The sequence below is a fragment of the Nannobrachium achirus genome (assembly GCF_963921795.1).
Source record: "Nannobrachium achirus genome assembly, chromosome: 11".
Lineage (NCBI taxonomy): Eukaryota > Metazoa > Chordata > Actinopteri > Myctophiformes > Myctophidae > Nannobrachium > Nannobrachium achirus.
Genome location: NC_137820.1, coordinates 54509977 through 54524976, shown reverse-complemented (window position 1 = coordinate 54524976; position 15000 = coordinate 54509977). Strand labels below are relative to the sequence as shown.

Sequence of the window (15000 nt, the reverse complement as noted above, 5' to 3'; positions counted from 1 at the left end):
CCAAAGAAATTAAAGAATGGGGGGAACGCTGTGGCAGAACCAAACTGAACCATGAGAGGATAGGGAAGACGTTGGTAAGATTGACTGTTGCAGAGAGCATCTCTGCAGCCTTTTGGATACACAGAACAGCATTATGTGGCCTCCAGGCCTCCTCTGCCCTGCCTGCACCTGCTTAAAGATAACTATTAGCCTCATATTCAAACTGAAAGAAGAAAGATCTATCTAAACACTTAGGCCTACAAAAATAATTTTAATACAAATAAAATCTATATAATAATAACAATAGGCCTAATAATAGCATAATAATAATAAATAAATACATCTTAAGTAAACTAGACCAGGTCAACCTGGTTGTGCCAGACCCCCTGTCTGTCATCATCATTTATGACATCATGCCTTTTGTAGGCATGTCATCATCATGTCATCATCATATATAGGTCTACCCTTTATATAGAAAACCCGGACAGACATTTGCTTATGTAGGCCTACCCATTTCATGGGTCTGGCAAACAAAGATGGTAATGTGGATTAAAGTCACTGTATTTATGATAGTATTGGTAGAGGCAGGTATTTAGAATAGTACTTATTATTTTGTATTTTAGGCTATACTAAGTACAAAAGGAATGAGTTTACAATTTGGTGGGATCCAGAGAAGAATGAGAATCTGATTTTTGGCCAAGTTCACATAACAATAAATAGGAATACAAATCTAAAACAAAGGTTAAAAGTATTAATAAAGTATAACAACACCTGATGAAAATTATACATATCAGGGCTCAAAGTCCTATTTACAGAATTGAGCCCTATGAGCAGCATTTCACTTGGAAAGAGCAGACCCATCATAAACCCCAACTTAGGAACCAAATGGACCCTTATGAGTGTACAGAAATGGAACCAAATGGCCCTAACGGATCAATTTGGTTCCATTTGTACACTGTCAGAGTTAAATTAACATAGAAATGCCATTAAATGGGGGTCGCCTAGCATAAATGCGTGTCAAACTGGGGGTCCACGAGATTAAAATGGTTGAAAATCACTGCTAGAGCAATAAAAAAATCTTCTCTTATATGAGGATCCCTGGCATATCTTCTCAAATGGTGGGGGGTCCGCGGGCTAGTAAGTGTCAATTTGGGGGTCCTTGACGTGAAGAAGTTTGACTACCACTGTTCTAGTGCATTGAACTCGTAAAGTACGGGTAGAAGGAGAGAGGAGTGTTACTTGCTCTTTTCTCTCCATGTGAGTTGGAGTGAGTTTACATCCGGGTGTTTTCCCTAGGCAATGGGAACCGCAGTACCACTGTTCCTTAGGCAAAGTGAAATAAATTCGCCGCACCGACACAAAAAATAGTCCTCTTTCCCAACACGTTTTCCTTGCGCCCCGCGACGCCGATCGGCCGAATTTAACGAACTTTAACAGCAAAACAACAATTTCTCGAACGGTTCGGCGTTACAAAACGACCACTCGGTCCCATTTACAAGTAGTTTTTTCCTTCCCCCCCTTCTTCTTCTAGCTCCTGTGGAGCGCAGTGATCAGAGCTGCTCTCAGGCTGTGGTGAATGAGATTGAAGAAGAGTTCTTCTTGTTTTCTACCTTTTTAGTTTTTTCTCTTTTTTGGACAAAATCATATTTAAACTAAATATAAAATAACACGGATCCGCCTCGCCGCAGAGCCGGGAGCCTGACCGAGCTGTTCTGGGATGTTCTAACACCGCGGATTGTTGGGGTTGTTTAGTAGAATATTTATTTATTTTATTCTGAGGAGAAGAGGAGGAGAGCAGAGGGCTGCTGTAAGTGAGTAGAGAGGAGAGTAAGTCCACATTGGGGCTCCTTTTTTTATTTTATTATTATCACAACTTTCATCTCTTGTTTCTTGTCTTTGCTGAAACTTTGCTCGTCTTGACGTCTTTATGGTCGCCCGTGTGTTGTAACAGTATTTAGTTACAGGTGGACAACAAACAGGGAGGGGATGTTATTTTTTCCCTGGTCAGTTTTTTATTCTAGGAGTTGGGTTTTTATTCTAGTGGAGGAGGGCCGACTCTTAACTTAGAGCCACATCATGTTGGCCGGGGATCATTGTTTATAAAATGATCACTGTTATCAAAGTCGGTCACAAAAATGACATTGTAATTTATTGTTATTTTTAATAGACGCTCCAATTGCATTATTATTATTTATCTTTAAAAGGTTATAATTTCCATCAGGATACACAGTTGTCAGTGGGGTTTCTAGCAGCATTAGCCCCGTGAAGCTAATTTATAATGGGAGCGAATGGTCTGACTGGCTAGCTGGCTAGCATTAGCGTGCTAAATGCCGTTAAGCTAAGCTAACATTATGACACTTGTTCTCTTTGGATATTTGTGTGTGTGTGCGTGCGTGCGTGTGTGTGTTTTTGTTTCGGGCTCACCTGGGGGAGGGATGGCTAATATTTGAGGGTAATAAAGCAAAGAGTTTATAGTTGGAAGAATAGTTAATAGTCCCGTTAATAACAGTAAACATTATGTTTGAAATAAAGCAGTTGTTATAAACAGCGAGATGAGGAGGAAGCTTTGGACCAGACGGCCATAGTTGGCTGTTAGAGGGTTATAAAACGTGTATTAAAATAATATAAATATTATTTAAACAATTAAAACAACCTGGACGCCAGAAGCACTTTCTCCATTCATGTTGAAACCCACCATTTTATTTTATCTGTTTATGTGCCTTTTCGCAGGCCTGCAGGGGAACTTTATTTAGACAAGTTAACATCCTCCTGTCCTGGCTGCAGGCAATTAGTTCAATTAAGTAACGTTAACTCTGAAACAGGACGCCACCATTTCAGTTACTACTATACTACTGCTATTTTAAAATGTTTGTCCTCACTTTCATTTTCAAGTTTAAACATACAATACATGTATATCAATGAACTTGCTTTGACTCATCTGCAGCAGTTATAGCCTTTACAGTTTTAGGCCTGTGATACCAAATATCTTTAATCTTTCAGTTGGAGACTGGACTCCACTTTAAGTAAAAAGTCACAAATCCAAACAAAGTTAGTTAATTGACACAAAGGAGATGATAATTTCATTGGTTCCTTTTTCAAGTAGTAAAAAGGGAAAACAATCCTACATCCTCTTATCTTCTGTCTCTCTTCTGCTTTGGTCACTTGCTCATTCTATGAACTTGAATCTATGGATCACAGGTGTAATATCTGGCCACTGGAAAAGTAGTCATGTTATTGTTTGTTCATCTAGGATTTGAGCATCATTCTATTGTTGTACTTACTTGGCAGATGTCTCTCTGCATGAGATCTAAACGGCAGTGGGCTTCTTTCTCTCTCTGCCTCAGTAGTTACATCCCTCCCAGAGATAGGGGCTTACTCCTTGCTGTCTCATGTTCTGTGATGATGATAACTTAGAGTATCATTTAGAGTTGACATGTTTTGGCTGTAAGAGTTTGAACTCAGATATAAGAATGCCGAAGGAACAGTGCTAATACAATCAAGCACTTTTAGCAGGACAGGAAAGTAGATTGTTTGTGGAAATGTGTGACATCTGACCTTAGCTCTTTTTTTCTTTTCTTTTCTTTTTCTTTTTTCCCCTTTTATTCAAGGAAACAACAGCTTTTGTCATTTTAAAGTACTTGGTACATCTTAATTTTAAGTGCTTTATTATTATTATTATTATACCTATTATTATTAATTGTTTTTATTAGGTCATAATCTTTTTGCAGATGATGTGTTGCGGCCAGATTTGTAACAAGCTTGTTTTCTGTGTGTTGGATTGTTTATGTTACAGGGAAGCCCAGAGGGGTGGAATCCAGAGTCACAGCCCAGCGGTGAGTTCTGCTATGACTCCTTTTTGAGGGGTAAACAGAAGGAACTACTTGCTCTGGGGTTTAAATGTCAAAGGGCATGGCTAGATTTAATATCAATAAGATTGTTACCCATAGAGGTACTTTTAACCCATTTAGGCCTGAACACATTATGACGCAATATTTTATGCTTTAACTATTGAAAAACAACAGATATACAAGCTCACAGCGCGGCACCGAGTGCCGCGCTGCAAGCTTGTAGATCTGCTATTTTTGAAAAATCGTGAAAATTAGATTTTTGACCCGATTACATAAGTGTCTTTTGAATCCTTCTAAGATTTTTTGAAAAACCGATGTTTGTATGTCAACAATCTGGCCAGCCATCGTCAAAGAAAAGGTCCTTTTCATTTAAATGGAGCTCAGTTAGTCTGTTCTTGAGAGACTACCATGTCAGTGGTTCTCAAACCTTTTCATGTGAAGGACCCCCAAACTGATATCTATTTGGCCACGGACCCCCATCTCAAAATATCTAGTTCCAGGGACCCCCCAGAAGCAAAGTTGAGTTACAAACGTTCGCTTTGAAAATACATATATTCAAAGATTTGCACACATTTTCACGACTTTTTCAAAAATAGCAGATCTACAAGCTCGCAGCGCGGCACTCGGTGCCGCGCTGTGAGCTTGTATATCTGCTATTTTTCACTGGTTAAAGCATTCAATAATGTTAGGCCTAAATGGGTTAAGTTATTACCGATTATTATGTTAGACCACTGGTCACCATCTGTGCTCCTCAGGTGACCCAAGTACTTCTAGTTTTCTATCCTACCAGGACAGTAACGCTTTACTTAAAGGTCGAGTCTGCGATAATGTGCTTTAAATGCATTATAACACTCGTTATAAATGTTTATAATCATATATGACAACTTATAACAATGTTCATAATGCATATGTGCTGGTCATAATGCATTATAAGTTCATTGGAACTTAGGAGAGCACATAACTCCCATAACTTAGTCAGTTATAAAGTTTGTTTGCTATAAGGTGTTATAATGAGTGTTATGAAGACTTATAAGTGCATTATAATGGATTACAAATGTGATTATAATGCATTATAGACCCGGCCTTTAAGTAAAGTGTAACATGGTAGTTATAATGTGCTGTGCTGTTCCACTGAGTTTATAATGCATGTCCAGCACTTATAAATGATATTATTATACGTTATAACACCCCATAAACCTTGTTATATGTGTTATTATTATGCAGTTATGAACATTTAGAGCAAATATTGTAATGCTTTTATAAGTGCACGATAATGCATTTTAAATGTGGTTATAACGCATTATAGACCTAGCCTTAATAAAAGTCTTACCGGTTCTTTTAATACCAGAAGTTACCTCTAAACGTGTAGTTTACAACCAAGATAAGTTGAACATGGAAATGTGAATAACTCATCCCCTCCAAATTAAGATTCAAAAAGTATGGTTCATTGTTTTTATTTTGTTCTTTAATATTTTTATTTTTGTCCGGCCAAAAATATTTTGCCCCTTACCTGATCAGGTATCTTGGATTTCAAGGTGATTTTCTTATTTCCCTTTCAACCCTGCATATTTGTGATCGTAACCACATAATCAACCATAACTATAATCAGCCCAGATGGATGGAACGGATTCTCCAAGAAGGATTATCAATATTCATTGTAGTTCAATATATGCATTTATTATTATGATATCAATATCTATGTAGTAGTAATAGTAGGTAGGTACCGGTAGTGCAAGTTTTGCATTCACTGAAACTGGTTATCCAAGAAAGAGATTCACTTCAGACAGTATTTGGTTGTATTTGAGTTCCTTAGAACAAGGTATTTAACCTCTGGTCCTTGGGTACACCCCGTACTGCTGGTTTTCTACCTTACCGGGTAGATAATTGCATTTACCTGCTGTCCAATGTCCCTGTTTAGACAACTAGAATGACAAGGTCATCAGGTGAATGCAATTAATTTACTGGTAGAATAGAAAATATGCTATTTTGGAGATGTGGAGGACAAGGGTTGAATAAACCTGCCTTTGAGTGTGCTAAATATACAAAAAAACTACCACCCATAAGCTTTATATCCGTTATCTCGCTCTGCCGATTTAGATAATTGTAACAATGTCAGAAATACAGTAAAGATAGTGACACATCTAGTTTCCATTCCAGTGTGCCGTCTGCTTCAACTAACTTTATTGACATTGTAAAGCAGTTGATACATCCGTTTTATTTGTTATTCTTTTGATCTCAGCTACTAACCTGTTTCCAGTGCCTAGTTATTTCCTAGAAATAACGTCAAAGGTCTGGTTAGATTTAAAATGGTAAAGTAAAAAATAAAATCAGACTGACATTGAAGTAGTTTGCAACCTTTTAACCTGCAATGTAACCTGAAGAATGTGAATTAACCGCTTTTTCTTTTGTTTAATAGCGGCTCTTTAATGCTTCAGTTGGATGCTGTTCCCACTGGAGACGGTGTTAAGGTAAATTATATAAGATCATTACATTATTTTAATTTTTATTAATTGTTTGTATACATATTTTGTTTTATATAGTCTGCATTACACAAGAAGAATTCTTGATAGTCATTAAATAACAGCTAATGTTTCACTCAACCAGTAAAAGTCTTGACCTTGTGTTTTTCCAAGTCTTCATGCATCCCATCAAGATCTGCACTTGTTCTCTTATAACAGACAAAGGTGTGTTAGTTATTTATGTCAATAAACTGCATAGGAGAACTTGTAAATAATAGATTTAAGCCTGTTAAATACTTCATGTAGAGTATTACAGTATTACAACTACATTATAGTTTAAATAATTACAGATGTCCATTCAATAGAAGTTACACAACAAGTTATTTTTGTGTGGAGTACATTGTGTACCGTGTCTTGTAGAACACTATTTTTGTGGTAAATGCATAGCTGTGTACAGGTATGTGTGTGTGTGTTTCTTTAGTAATGCTCGGTAGCAGAGAGACTGTGACCTAGTGTGACCTTGTATTTCTGAGTACAGATGGGGAGAACGACTGACTGTCTGGCTGAGTGTTAGACTGATTAATTGACTGATTATCTGACTGTGACCGATAGAAGTTCTGACTGACTTCTGATACAAATTCTGACTGACTTACTGAAAGAAAGTCTATTGGGGCGCCCACTGGCCTAGTGGTCCAGGCAGATACCACTTAGGCTCTGATGCCTGACAGCGTGTCGTAAGTTCGAATCCCGATACCAATGATCTTTGCCACTCCCTGTCTCTCTCTCCCTGTTTCCTGTCTATCTCATGCTGTGTACTATCAGCAGATTCCGAGATAAAGCCATTTTACTGCAGATCATTCCATTGCTTTCAACGGGGAAAAAGGGATTTCCTGCTTCCGCTTTCTCCCGATGGATCATGGGAAATTGAGTCCCTGCATTACTATGGCGTGTATCAGACGGCCATCTGATATTAAGGAGGTTTTATAGTCTTTTCCCTGCCATCAAAGTAGCTTACCTTTGCGATCCGATTTTATAGAAAACTATTATAGAAAACTATCCATCCATTATTTCCAACCGCAATCTTCTGTAAAAGACAGGCGTATCTCTCATAGAGTCGCGAGAAAAAACCCAGCCGGACGGCCGAAGCCATTACTATGGGAGAAGATGAAGTGTGTCCCTCGTTTGCACCAGTTGTAGACATAGAAATAGAAAAACTAGATCCAGGGCTGAACCAGTTGTAGACATAGAAATAGAGAAACTAGATCCAGGGCTGAACCAGTTGTAGACATAGAAATAGAGAAACTAGATCCAGGGCTGAACCAGTTGTAGAGATAGAAATAGAGAAACTAGATCCAGGGCTGAACCAGTTGTAGAGATAGAAATAGAGAAACTAGATCCAGGGCTGAACCAGTTGTAGAGATAGAAATAGAGAAACTAGATCCAGGGCTGAACCAGTTGTAGACATAGAAATAGAGAAACTAGATCCAGGGCTGAACCAGTTGTAGACATAGAAATAGAGAAACTAGATCCAGGGCTGAACCAGTTGTAGACATAGAAATAGAGAAACTAGATCCAGGGCTGAACCAGTTGTAGACATAGAAATAGAGAAACTAGATCCAGGGCTGAACCAGTTGTAGGAAAAAGATAGAGTCCGCAACACTGGTAATACTCAGCTCTGCTTTATTGCTTCAGCAGAAGCAATAAAGCAGAGCTGAGTATTACCAGTGTTGCGGACTCTATCTTTTTCTTGTATTGCCGTTTGTCCAGCACCTGGGCTAGAGTGGATTTGTGCATGCACTATCACCCCTGAACCAGTTGTAGACATAGAAATAGAGAAACAGGGCTGAAAAAGAAAAGTCAGAAAAGTGATCCCGCCGCCATTATTGTTTACGTCTGCTCAAGATTTCAGAGCAGCGCTGCTGGTGCTGTGAGAATTGGAGACGGTTAGATCTGGAGTTGGTGCATGGGTGCTGCACCAATCGTTGGGTTGGGTTTGATGCAGAAGAGAAATTCCTGTTATATACAAATGTACTTATGTGTGGAAAATAAATGAAACAAATACATGTCCCAACCCATGTCGCTTACCTTTCTCTTTCCTAGATACTTATATTTACTTATGTGGATATTTATATGAATTGTGTGTATCTATGCAGGCAGATCGTTTCCCCAGACTGGCTAGCAGACTGAGCGGCTCGATGATGGAGCTGCAGACACTACAGGACGCTCTGAAGGTGGAGATCCAGATCCATCAGGTACAACATACACCCTCATCAGCCAAGATTTCTTTTGAGCAAGACACTTAAAGGGATGTTCACACAGGAAGTGGCTGACGGACGCACCTAGTAATTGATTTTCAATGAGAGGTCGATATTAGATCTTGAACAAATAAAACCTCTCCACGATCTGCCTTTTCAGAAGAACTGTATACAGTGAGTGCTCATTCTATCAGTTGCAGTTGTTATTTTATACTCTGTAGTACAACGGCATCGCTTACAAAATAGAGCAGATCTACAAGCCAACCATGCATAAGTAGCTGATGTTGGCAGCTTGTAGATCTTTTTTTTTATTTGCTCATACACGCATTGCACGGATGAGTTGTTCTGTAAAATAATTTGAAACTGGTTTAGATTTTCCAGTGTGGAGTTAAGCATGATATTCTTTGTCATATGACTCTGTCCCACAGTGATAATGGAGGCTATTTTCTGTGTACAATCTTGTCTTTAGACAGAGTATTAAACTAGTAAGACACCTCAGGGCCATGTCTTGGCCATCTGGCCTGTGATGTATATCGGACCAGTTACCCATATAGACCCCTGGTACTCATATATGGAGATAATCTTTAAGCCTCCCATACACTACAAGACTTTGACAAGATTTTGGAAAGATTTCTAAAAGACTACCCTCTCACACTGAAATTTTAAAAATACTTTTCAAAGACTTCGTCTTTAGATGTGAGATGCCTCTAAAGATTTATTTGACTTGCAACTTGCGAGAATATCAAATCTGTTTGATATTCTCGGAACAGAATCTGAGTCTCATGTCGGGGTAAAAATCGGGTCACACTGTATCTGGAGATATGCTGTGAGAGCCCAAACTTACTCAGTTATTCATTATGTGAAAGTCATATATACAATCCCTTGTATGCCCATAGATGGAGATGCCTGTCTGTAGAACCAGCCACACAGATATGGGCTGTCTTGGCCATCTGTCTTGGCCATATATGGATTATGTTAGGTATGGGCTTAATACTGATGACAACAGGGATCTCCATATATGGGCATAAAAGGGATTCTGTTAGTGTGGTTCCCCTGACATCACAGTGATGTCAAAGTGTGATGTCAGAGCACGGACGGAACCCCAATGTACATAGTAAAAAAGTGTTATTTTAACAGTGTACAAAATGGCATTTGGTTTCTAACTCAAAATCATTTACGTGGGGACCCCCACCCCCAAGATTGTGTATCATTGTCCTGCCTAAAAGAAATCCCACGTCGAGAGATGAAATGTGTAAAACTTTTTTAAACAAGTCTATTCACACGAGGAGCACAGTGCAACCCTGCACATCCAATGGAGAACGCAGGTGTTCTCTCTCCCTGTGTGACAAATCCTTTACACCTGCACCTGCTCACTCAGTGCCAAGTACACAGCCAGCATGTAACACAGAACAGATTAAATATCAAATACACCCGGGTTAACTTTACATCTAAACTAAACATACTCCCAACCTCATTTAGGGGTGCAAAAATTAATCAATCAATTATGAAAAATAATCGATTTTAATAAAGTAATAGAATTTCAAAAATACTGAAAATACGATTTTATCGTCTATTTCTGCTATTTGTTGTGCCGGAGATCAAACTTAATTGATAAAAAAATCACGATGTAAAAAAAGGCATGTTTTAAATGCTCTTTTTAATTATTCAATCAAAAAAGTAATACTGTTTTATGCTATTAGTGTGGATGCCCTAGCAACCAGACTGTAGTAGGCTACTTGATTCTTTATAGAGTAACTCCAAACGTTTGACGGACTACTGACACTCGAGTGTCAAATCGACCAGCTTCCTCAGGAATTGTCTGCTTGCATTTTGCTAAGAGATACGTTGTTGTTGAAATAATGTATTGCTGAATTAATTATCCCCATTGACTTGAATGGGAAAATGCAAAATCGGCATCCACACTTTCTTTCTAGTTTACAATTTGTTATGCTTATAATCATTTATATATTTCTTTCGATGTTAGTTTATGTAACACTCTATGACATGCTGTATCTTATGTTCATACAATGTTATTGCAATTTGTTTTATAACACTACCAGTTTCAGCCACTAAGTGTCACTATGGAAGAGGTGTTTCTTAATTATTTTCTTCCTGTGTTTCTCCCAGAAACTGGTTGCCCAGATGAAACAGGACCCTCAGGTAAGCTGCTCTGTCCCACCGATGGCACTTACAAACACCCAAAAATAATTATATTTGAACTGCACCCTGACTGTGTGTATGTGTGCGTGTGCGGCGTAGTGCTGAAGCAGACTTTGGTGTTGCAGCAGACCTGCTAATATTTGCATTGAAGGAAACTTGATGAAGCAGTCAGTTTGAACCCCGATTGTTGACGTTGAAGCTGACTGTTCATGTTTAGTGTTGAAGCAGGCTGATGGTGTTGAACTGACTGATGGTGTTGGAGCAGATTGTTAATGCAGTATCAAGCATTTTGTTCTCTGTGTGGTTTTTCAGAATGCTGATTTAAAAAAACAGCTCCATGAACTACAGGCCAAGATCACAGCTCTCAGTGAGAAACAGGTACGTTTAATATACAAACTCATTTTACATAATTATTACTGTATATCATCACACTTCAGTGTTATGCTACTGCTGGGGCAGCACTGTACTCTACATCCTGCTGTGTGGAGTACAGGTATATGATGAATCACACAGACACACGTAGATGAGCGGTTCATTAAGTCCAACAGTAGATTATTATAATCATCAATTCCTACTGGCAGTATTATAATTAGTAAGACGCCTCATGTCTTGGCCGTCTGGCCAGTGATGTATATTGGACCAGTTACCCATATATGGAGATCCATGTACTGTATATGGAGATATGCTGTGAGACCCCAAACATGCTTACTCGTTATGTGATAATCCTATGACGTCTATCACATCTGACATCATACATACAATCCCTTTTATGCCCATACATGGAGATCCCTCTGTCTGAACCAGCCACACAGATATGGGCTGTCTTCCTCCATATATGGACATTCCCATGTGAAGTCCTGTGAGATATGCATGGGCTTAATATTGATAACATCAGGGATCTCATGTGATGTCACAGTGATGTGTCAGGGGAACCACAGTGTCAGGCGTTATCCGTCCAGACAGATATGGTCAAGATGTGACGGTTCTGACAGTAAACTGCGACCTACGGTCGCAATCAACCAATAGAAAGGAGAACATGTGAGTTCATGTTGGACAGACAATATTCGTGTGATCTTGGAAACGTGGAAGGAATCAAGTGAGATACCAGAATATAGACTAGACATAAGGAAGAGTCGAAGGAGGGAAAGAGACTGTAGAAGGATATTGTTTTGAAATAAGCCAATGAGAGTTTGTCATATTGACTATTGTTTTAAATATACTGAAGACTATTGGTTGAAATGGGCCAATTTGTCCATCTGAGTAACACAACAACCTATATATTGAAACAGAAAAAACAAGATTCAGTCTATTAATGGTGTGGCTTCCCTGTCCAATCTTTAAGCCTCCCATATACTACAAGACTTTGACAAGATTTTGGAAAGATTTCTAAAAGATTACCCTCTCACACTGATGACTTCCCTGTCCAATCTTTAAGCCTCCCATATACTACAAGACTTTGACAAGATTTTGGAAAGATTTCTAAAAGATTACCCTCTCACACTGAGATTTTAAAAATATTTTTCAAAGACTTTTTTTTTTTTTTTCAAAGATTCCAGTCTTTAGATGTGAGATGCCTCTAAAGAATTGACTTGCAACTCGCGAGAATATCAAATCTGTTTGAGTCTCATGTCGGGGTAAAATTGGGGTCAAACTACCACCTCATACCTAATGATTGAGTAACGGCTGAATGGCGGGAGCGCGCCTTGACTCGTCTTGATTCTATCACGACTCGACTGTGACGTGACCGTGAAATCATTTGAAAGTCAGCAGGTGTAAGGCCAGCTTTAGCTAACAATAAGTTACTACGATGTGCAATGCATAGTAACTTATGTGAACAAAGCCATGTAAATCACAATGTGGTGTTCAGTGGTGCAAGAATAATCATGATGGAATCATCCACGCATTGACAAACTGGCTGACTAGTGTGATGCAATCAATGTTGACGAATATTTTTATGTACAAAACCAATGTCACAAGAACAATTAATGTTAATTCACTTAAAAATAGATTTAAATTCATGTATGGTTTTACTTGTGCATGTAATGTTGTGAAGTATTGATACTTTTTTGATACCACAATACTGTCGCTGTTATAGTATTGAAATTACTTCAGCAAAACAAAAATGCATCCACAACTTGGTAAATTAATTGATCCCAGACCTGTGGCTGGCTAGGCTATATCTCTGTGACTGTTACTGGAGGCATAGCCAGAGGCACACAGAGCATCGCTGCAGCTGCATTATGCATGCACGAATGGATGTCAACACAACCAGCGAGAAGTGATTTATTATGAATAGATTTATTAGTCATGGACCTAACGTTAGTCCAAAAATAACAAAGTACTGTAGGACTGATTTTTGGCAATATTCTGACTATGAGGTGGAAGGCAGAAGATTAGCAAAAGCAGATCTGTAAAAGTTGGCACACACCCAGATCTCTTCAAAGACTTGGGTAATGTTGTATTAATATCATTTAAGAAGTGCATTGGAATGAATGAAAACTAAGTGGCTTATGGTGCTGTAATGTGCTGATGAGCTTAAACTGTCCTGTGCACGATCAATTTATGCACTCCATCATGACAGTGTTACATACTGAAAAAACAGACTTTCAAGTAAACAATGCATCACAGTTCTCGTAGGTACATTATTTCACATTTACAAATGAGAGCTTTTAAGAGGCAGTTGCCACAATAAATGCAATATAACCGGGCCCTATTTTAGAGTGGGCCCTGTGCAGAGCCCAAGGCAATTTAGGAATTATACTATCAAATGTAATGTATTTATGGGGGAATCCCCCTGAGACCACTGTATTACTTTGTTTACACTTTAAGGCAAAGAACATTAGAGAAAAAAGAAATAATAGAAGCACCGTTTATTTCATACAATTGGGTTGTGTTCAGTGTTAAGTTTCTAATAAAAAAAAGATGATGCTCTTTTGTGTATCTAGGACTTATTTTTGCCATGGTATCGAAATAGGTATCGTATAGACTATAGGTTTTGAGCAGTGCTAACTGCTAACCGCTCCTACATCTTACTTTGTGTGTTTGTACGTCCGTATGTCTGTACCACACAACTTGGCATTGGCCAAACTTCACAGGACAATTGATGAAATAAAAGGCACCGCACTTCTGGATCTTGACAACCCTAGTATAGATTATCCATTTTACAATCCAACTTTAACATTCTTCTTGAATTTTGTTTTGTGACATCATCCATGTGGACATTGTGTATTATGTTGAATCTTTTAAGTCCTGGCTCAGACTCTTTTATTCACAAGCCTTTGAATCCCCCTTGTATGGTTGATTTGGTTGAATGTATTGTTTTTGGAGCGGTGAAAGCGCTCCCAATAGACAGGTATGTCTGTGGCTGGCTGGCTATGTGGCTGGCTGGCTGGCTGGCTGGCTGGCTGGGTATGTCTGTAGCTTGGCAATACCTTGAGTGGCCACACAAGTTAAAGGAGGGGCGCTGTTGTGCAGGCACAACACACACACACACACACACACACACACACACACACACACACACACACACACACACACACACACACAGATTCACCGCTCCACTTCGAACCGAGGTTTGATTTTTTAATAATAATTTGAGTTTTTTATTCATGTCCATTTGTGTATGTCTCATTGTTTATATTGTTCTGTACAGCACTTTGGTTCAACAGCAGTTGTTTTTAAAAATGCTTTAGAAACTTGATTTGATTTGACAATGATGTGAGATGTATGTATACAGACAAATGCTGTTCTAGATAGTAAAAATTACATTGATATAATAGTCTATGTTTTTAATTGGACAGTATTGTGTCTTGTAGTGAGTCTGGTTGGTGTGTAGCTTTTAGAGGATTTAACAAATTAAAAAGATAATAAATGGTAACTTTTTCTAGACTATGCCGATGGCTGTTGGGATAATGACGCCCGTTGGGAATGCATTCTCACCTGGTTATGCAAACTTGTGGTACCCGTTGTTGGAGTGCATTTATAGATTGCTCCTGATGTCCTGGGTCATTCTGTTGGTTTACAGTTGGAGAGATCAGATCAGTCATTGTAACTGATCGTACAATGACTGAGCAGATAGAGGTTTCAAGGACATGCATAATAAAAGTCTGAAGGAATTTAAACAGCTGCACTGTGCCACCTGTCTTAGATAGTAGCAGCTGTGTTCAAATTAATTTATAGTTGTTGTTTTGTCACTATTGCTAGCATAACATATGACCATTGATTAGAGGGTATGCGCATGCATAAAGTGAATGGCAAAGTGAGTTTAGCATCGTTTAACGTTGTTTAATACAATCAGAT

The 15000-nt window shown here is 38.6% G+C and overlaps 1 protein-coding gene across 1 annotated transcript in view; it reads left to right on the top strand.

The window, feature by feature from the left end:
• The first annotated feature begins 1605 nt into the window (after positions 1–1605).
• Positions 1606–15000, top strand: part of phf21ab (PHD finger protein 21Ab) — a 36818-nt gene continuing 23423 nt past the window's right edge. The window contains exons 1-6 of the mRNA XM_080737195.1: positions 1606–1786; positions 3773–3812; positions 6244–6295; positions 8440–8538; positions 10669–10701; positions 11014–11079. Of these exons, the coding sequence (XP_080593321.1) occupies positions 6254–6295; positions 8440–8538; positions 10669–10701; positions 11014–11079 (240 nt within the window). The 5' untranslated portion in view covers positions 1606–1786; positions 3773–3812; positions 6244–6253. The remainder of the gene's footprint in view (positions 1787–3772; positions 3813–6243; positions 6296–8439; positions 8539–10668; positions 10702–11013; positions 11080–15000) is intronic.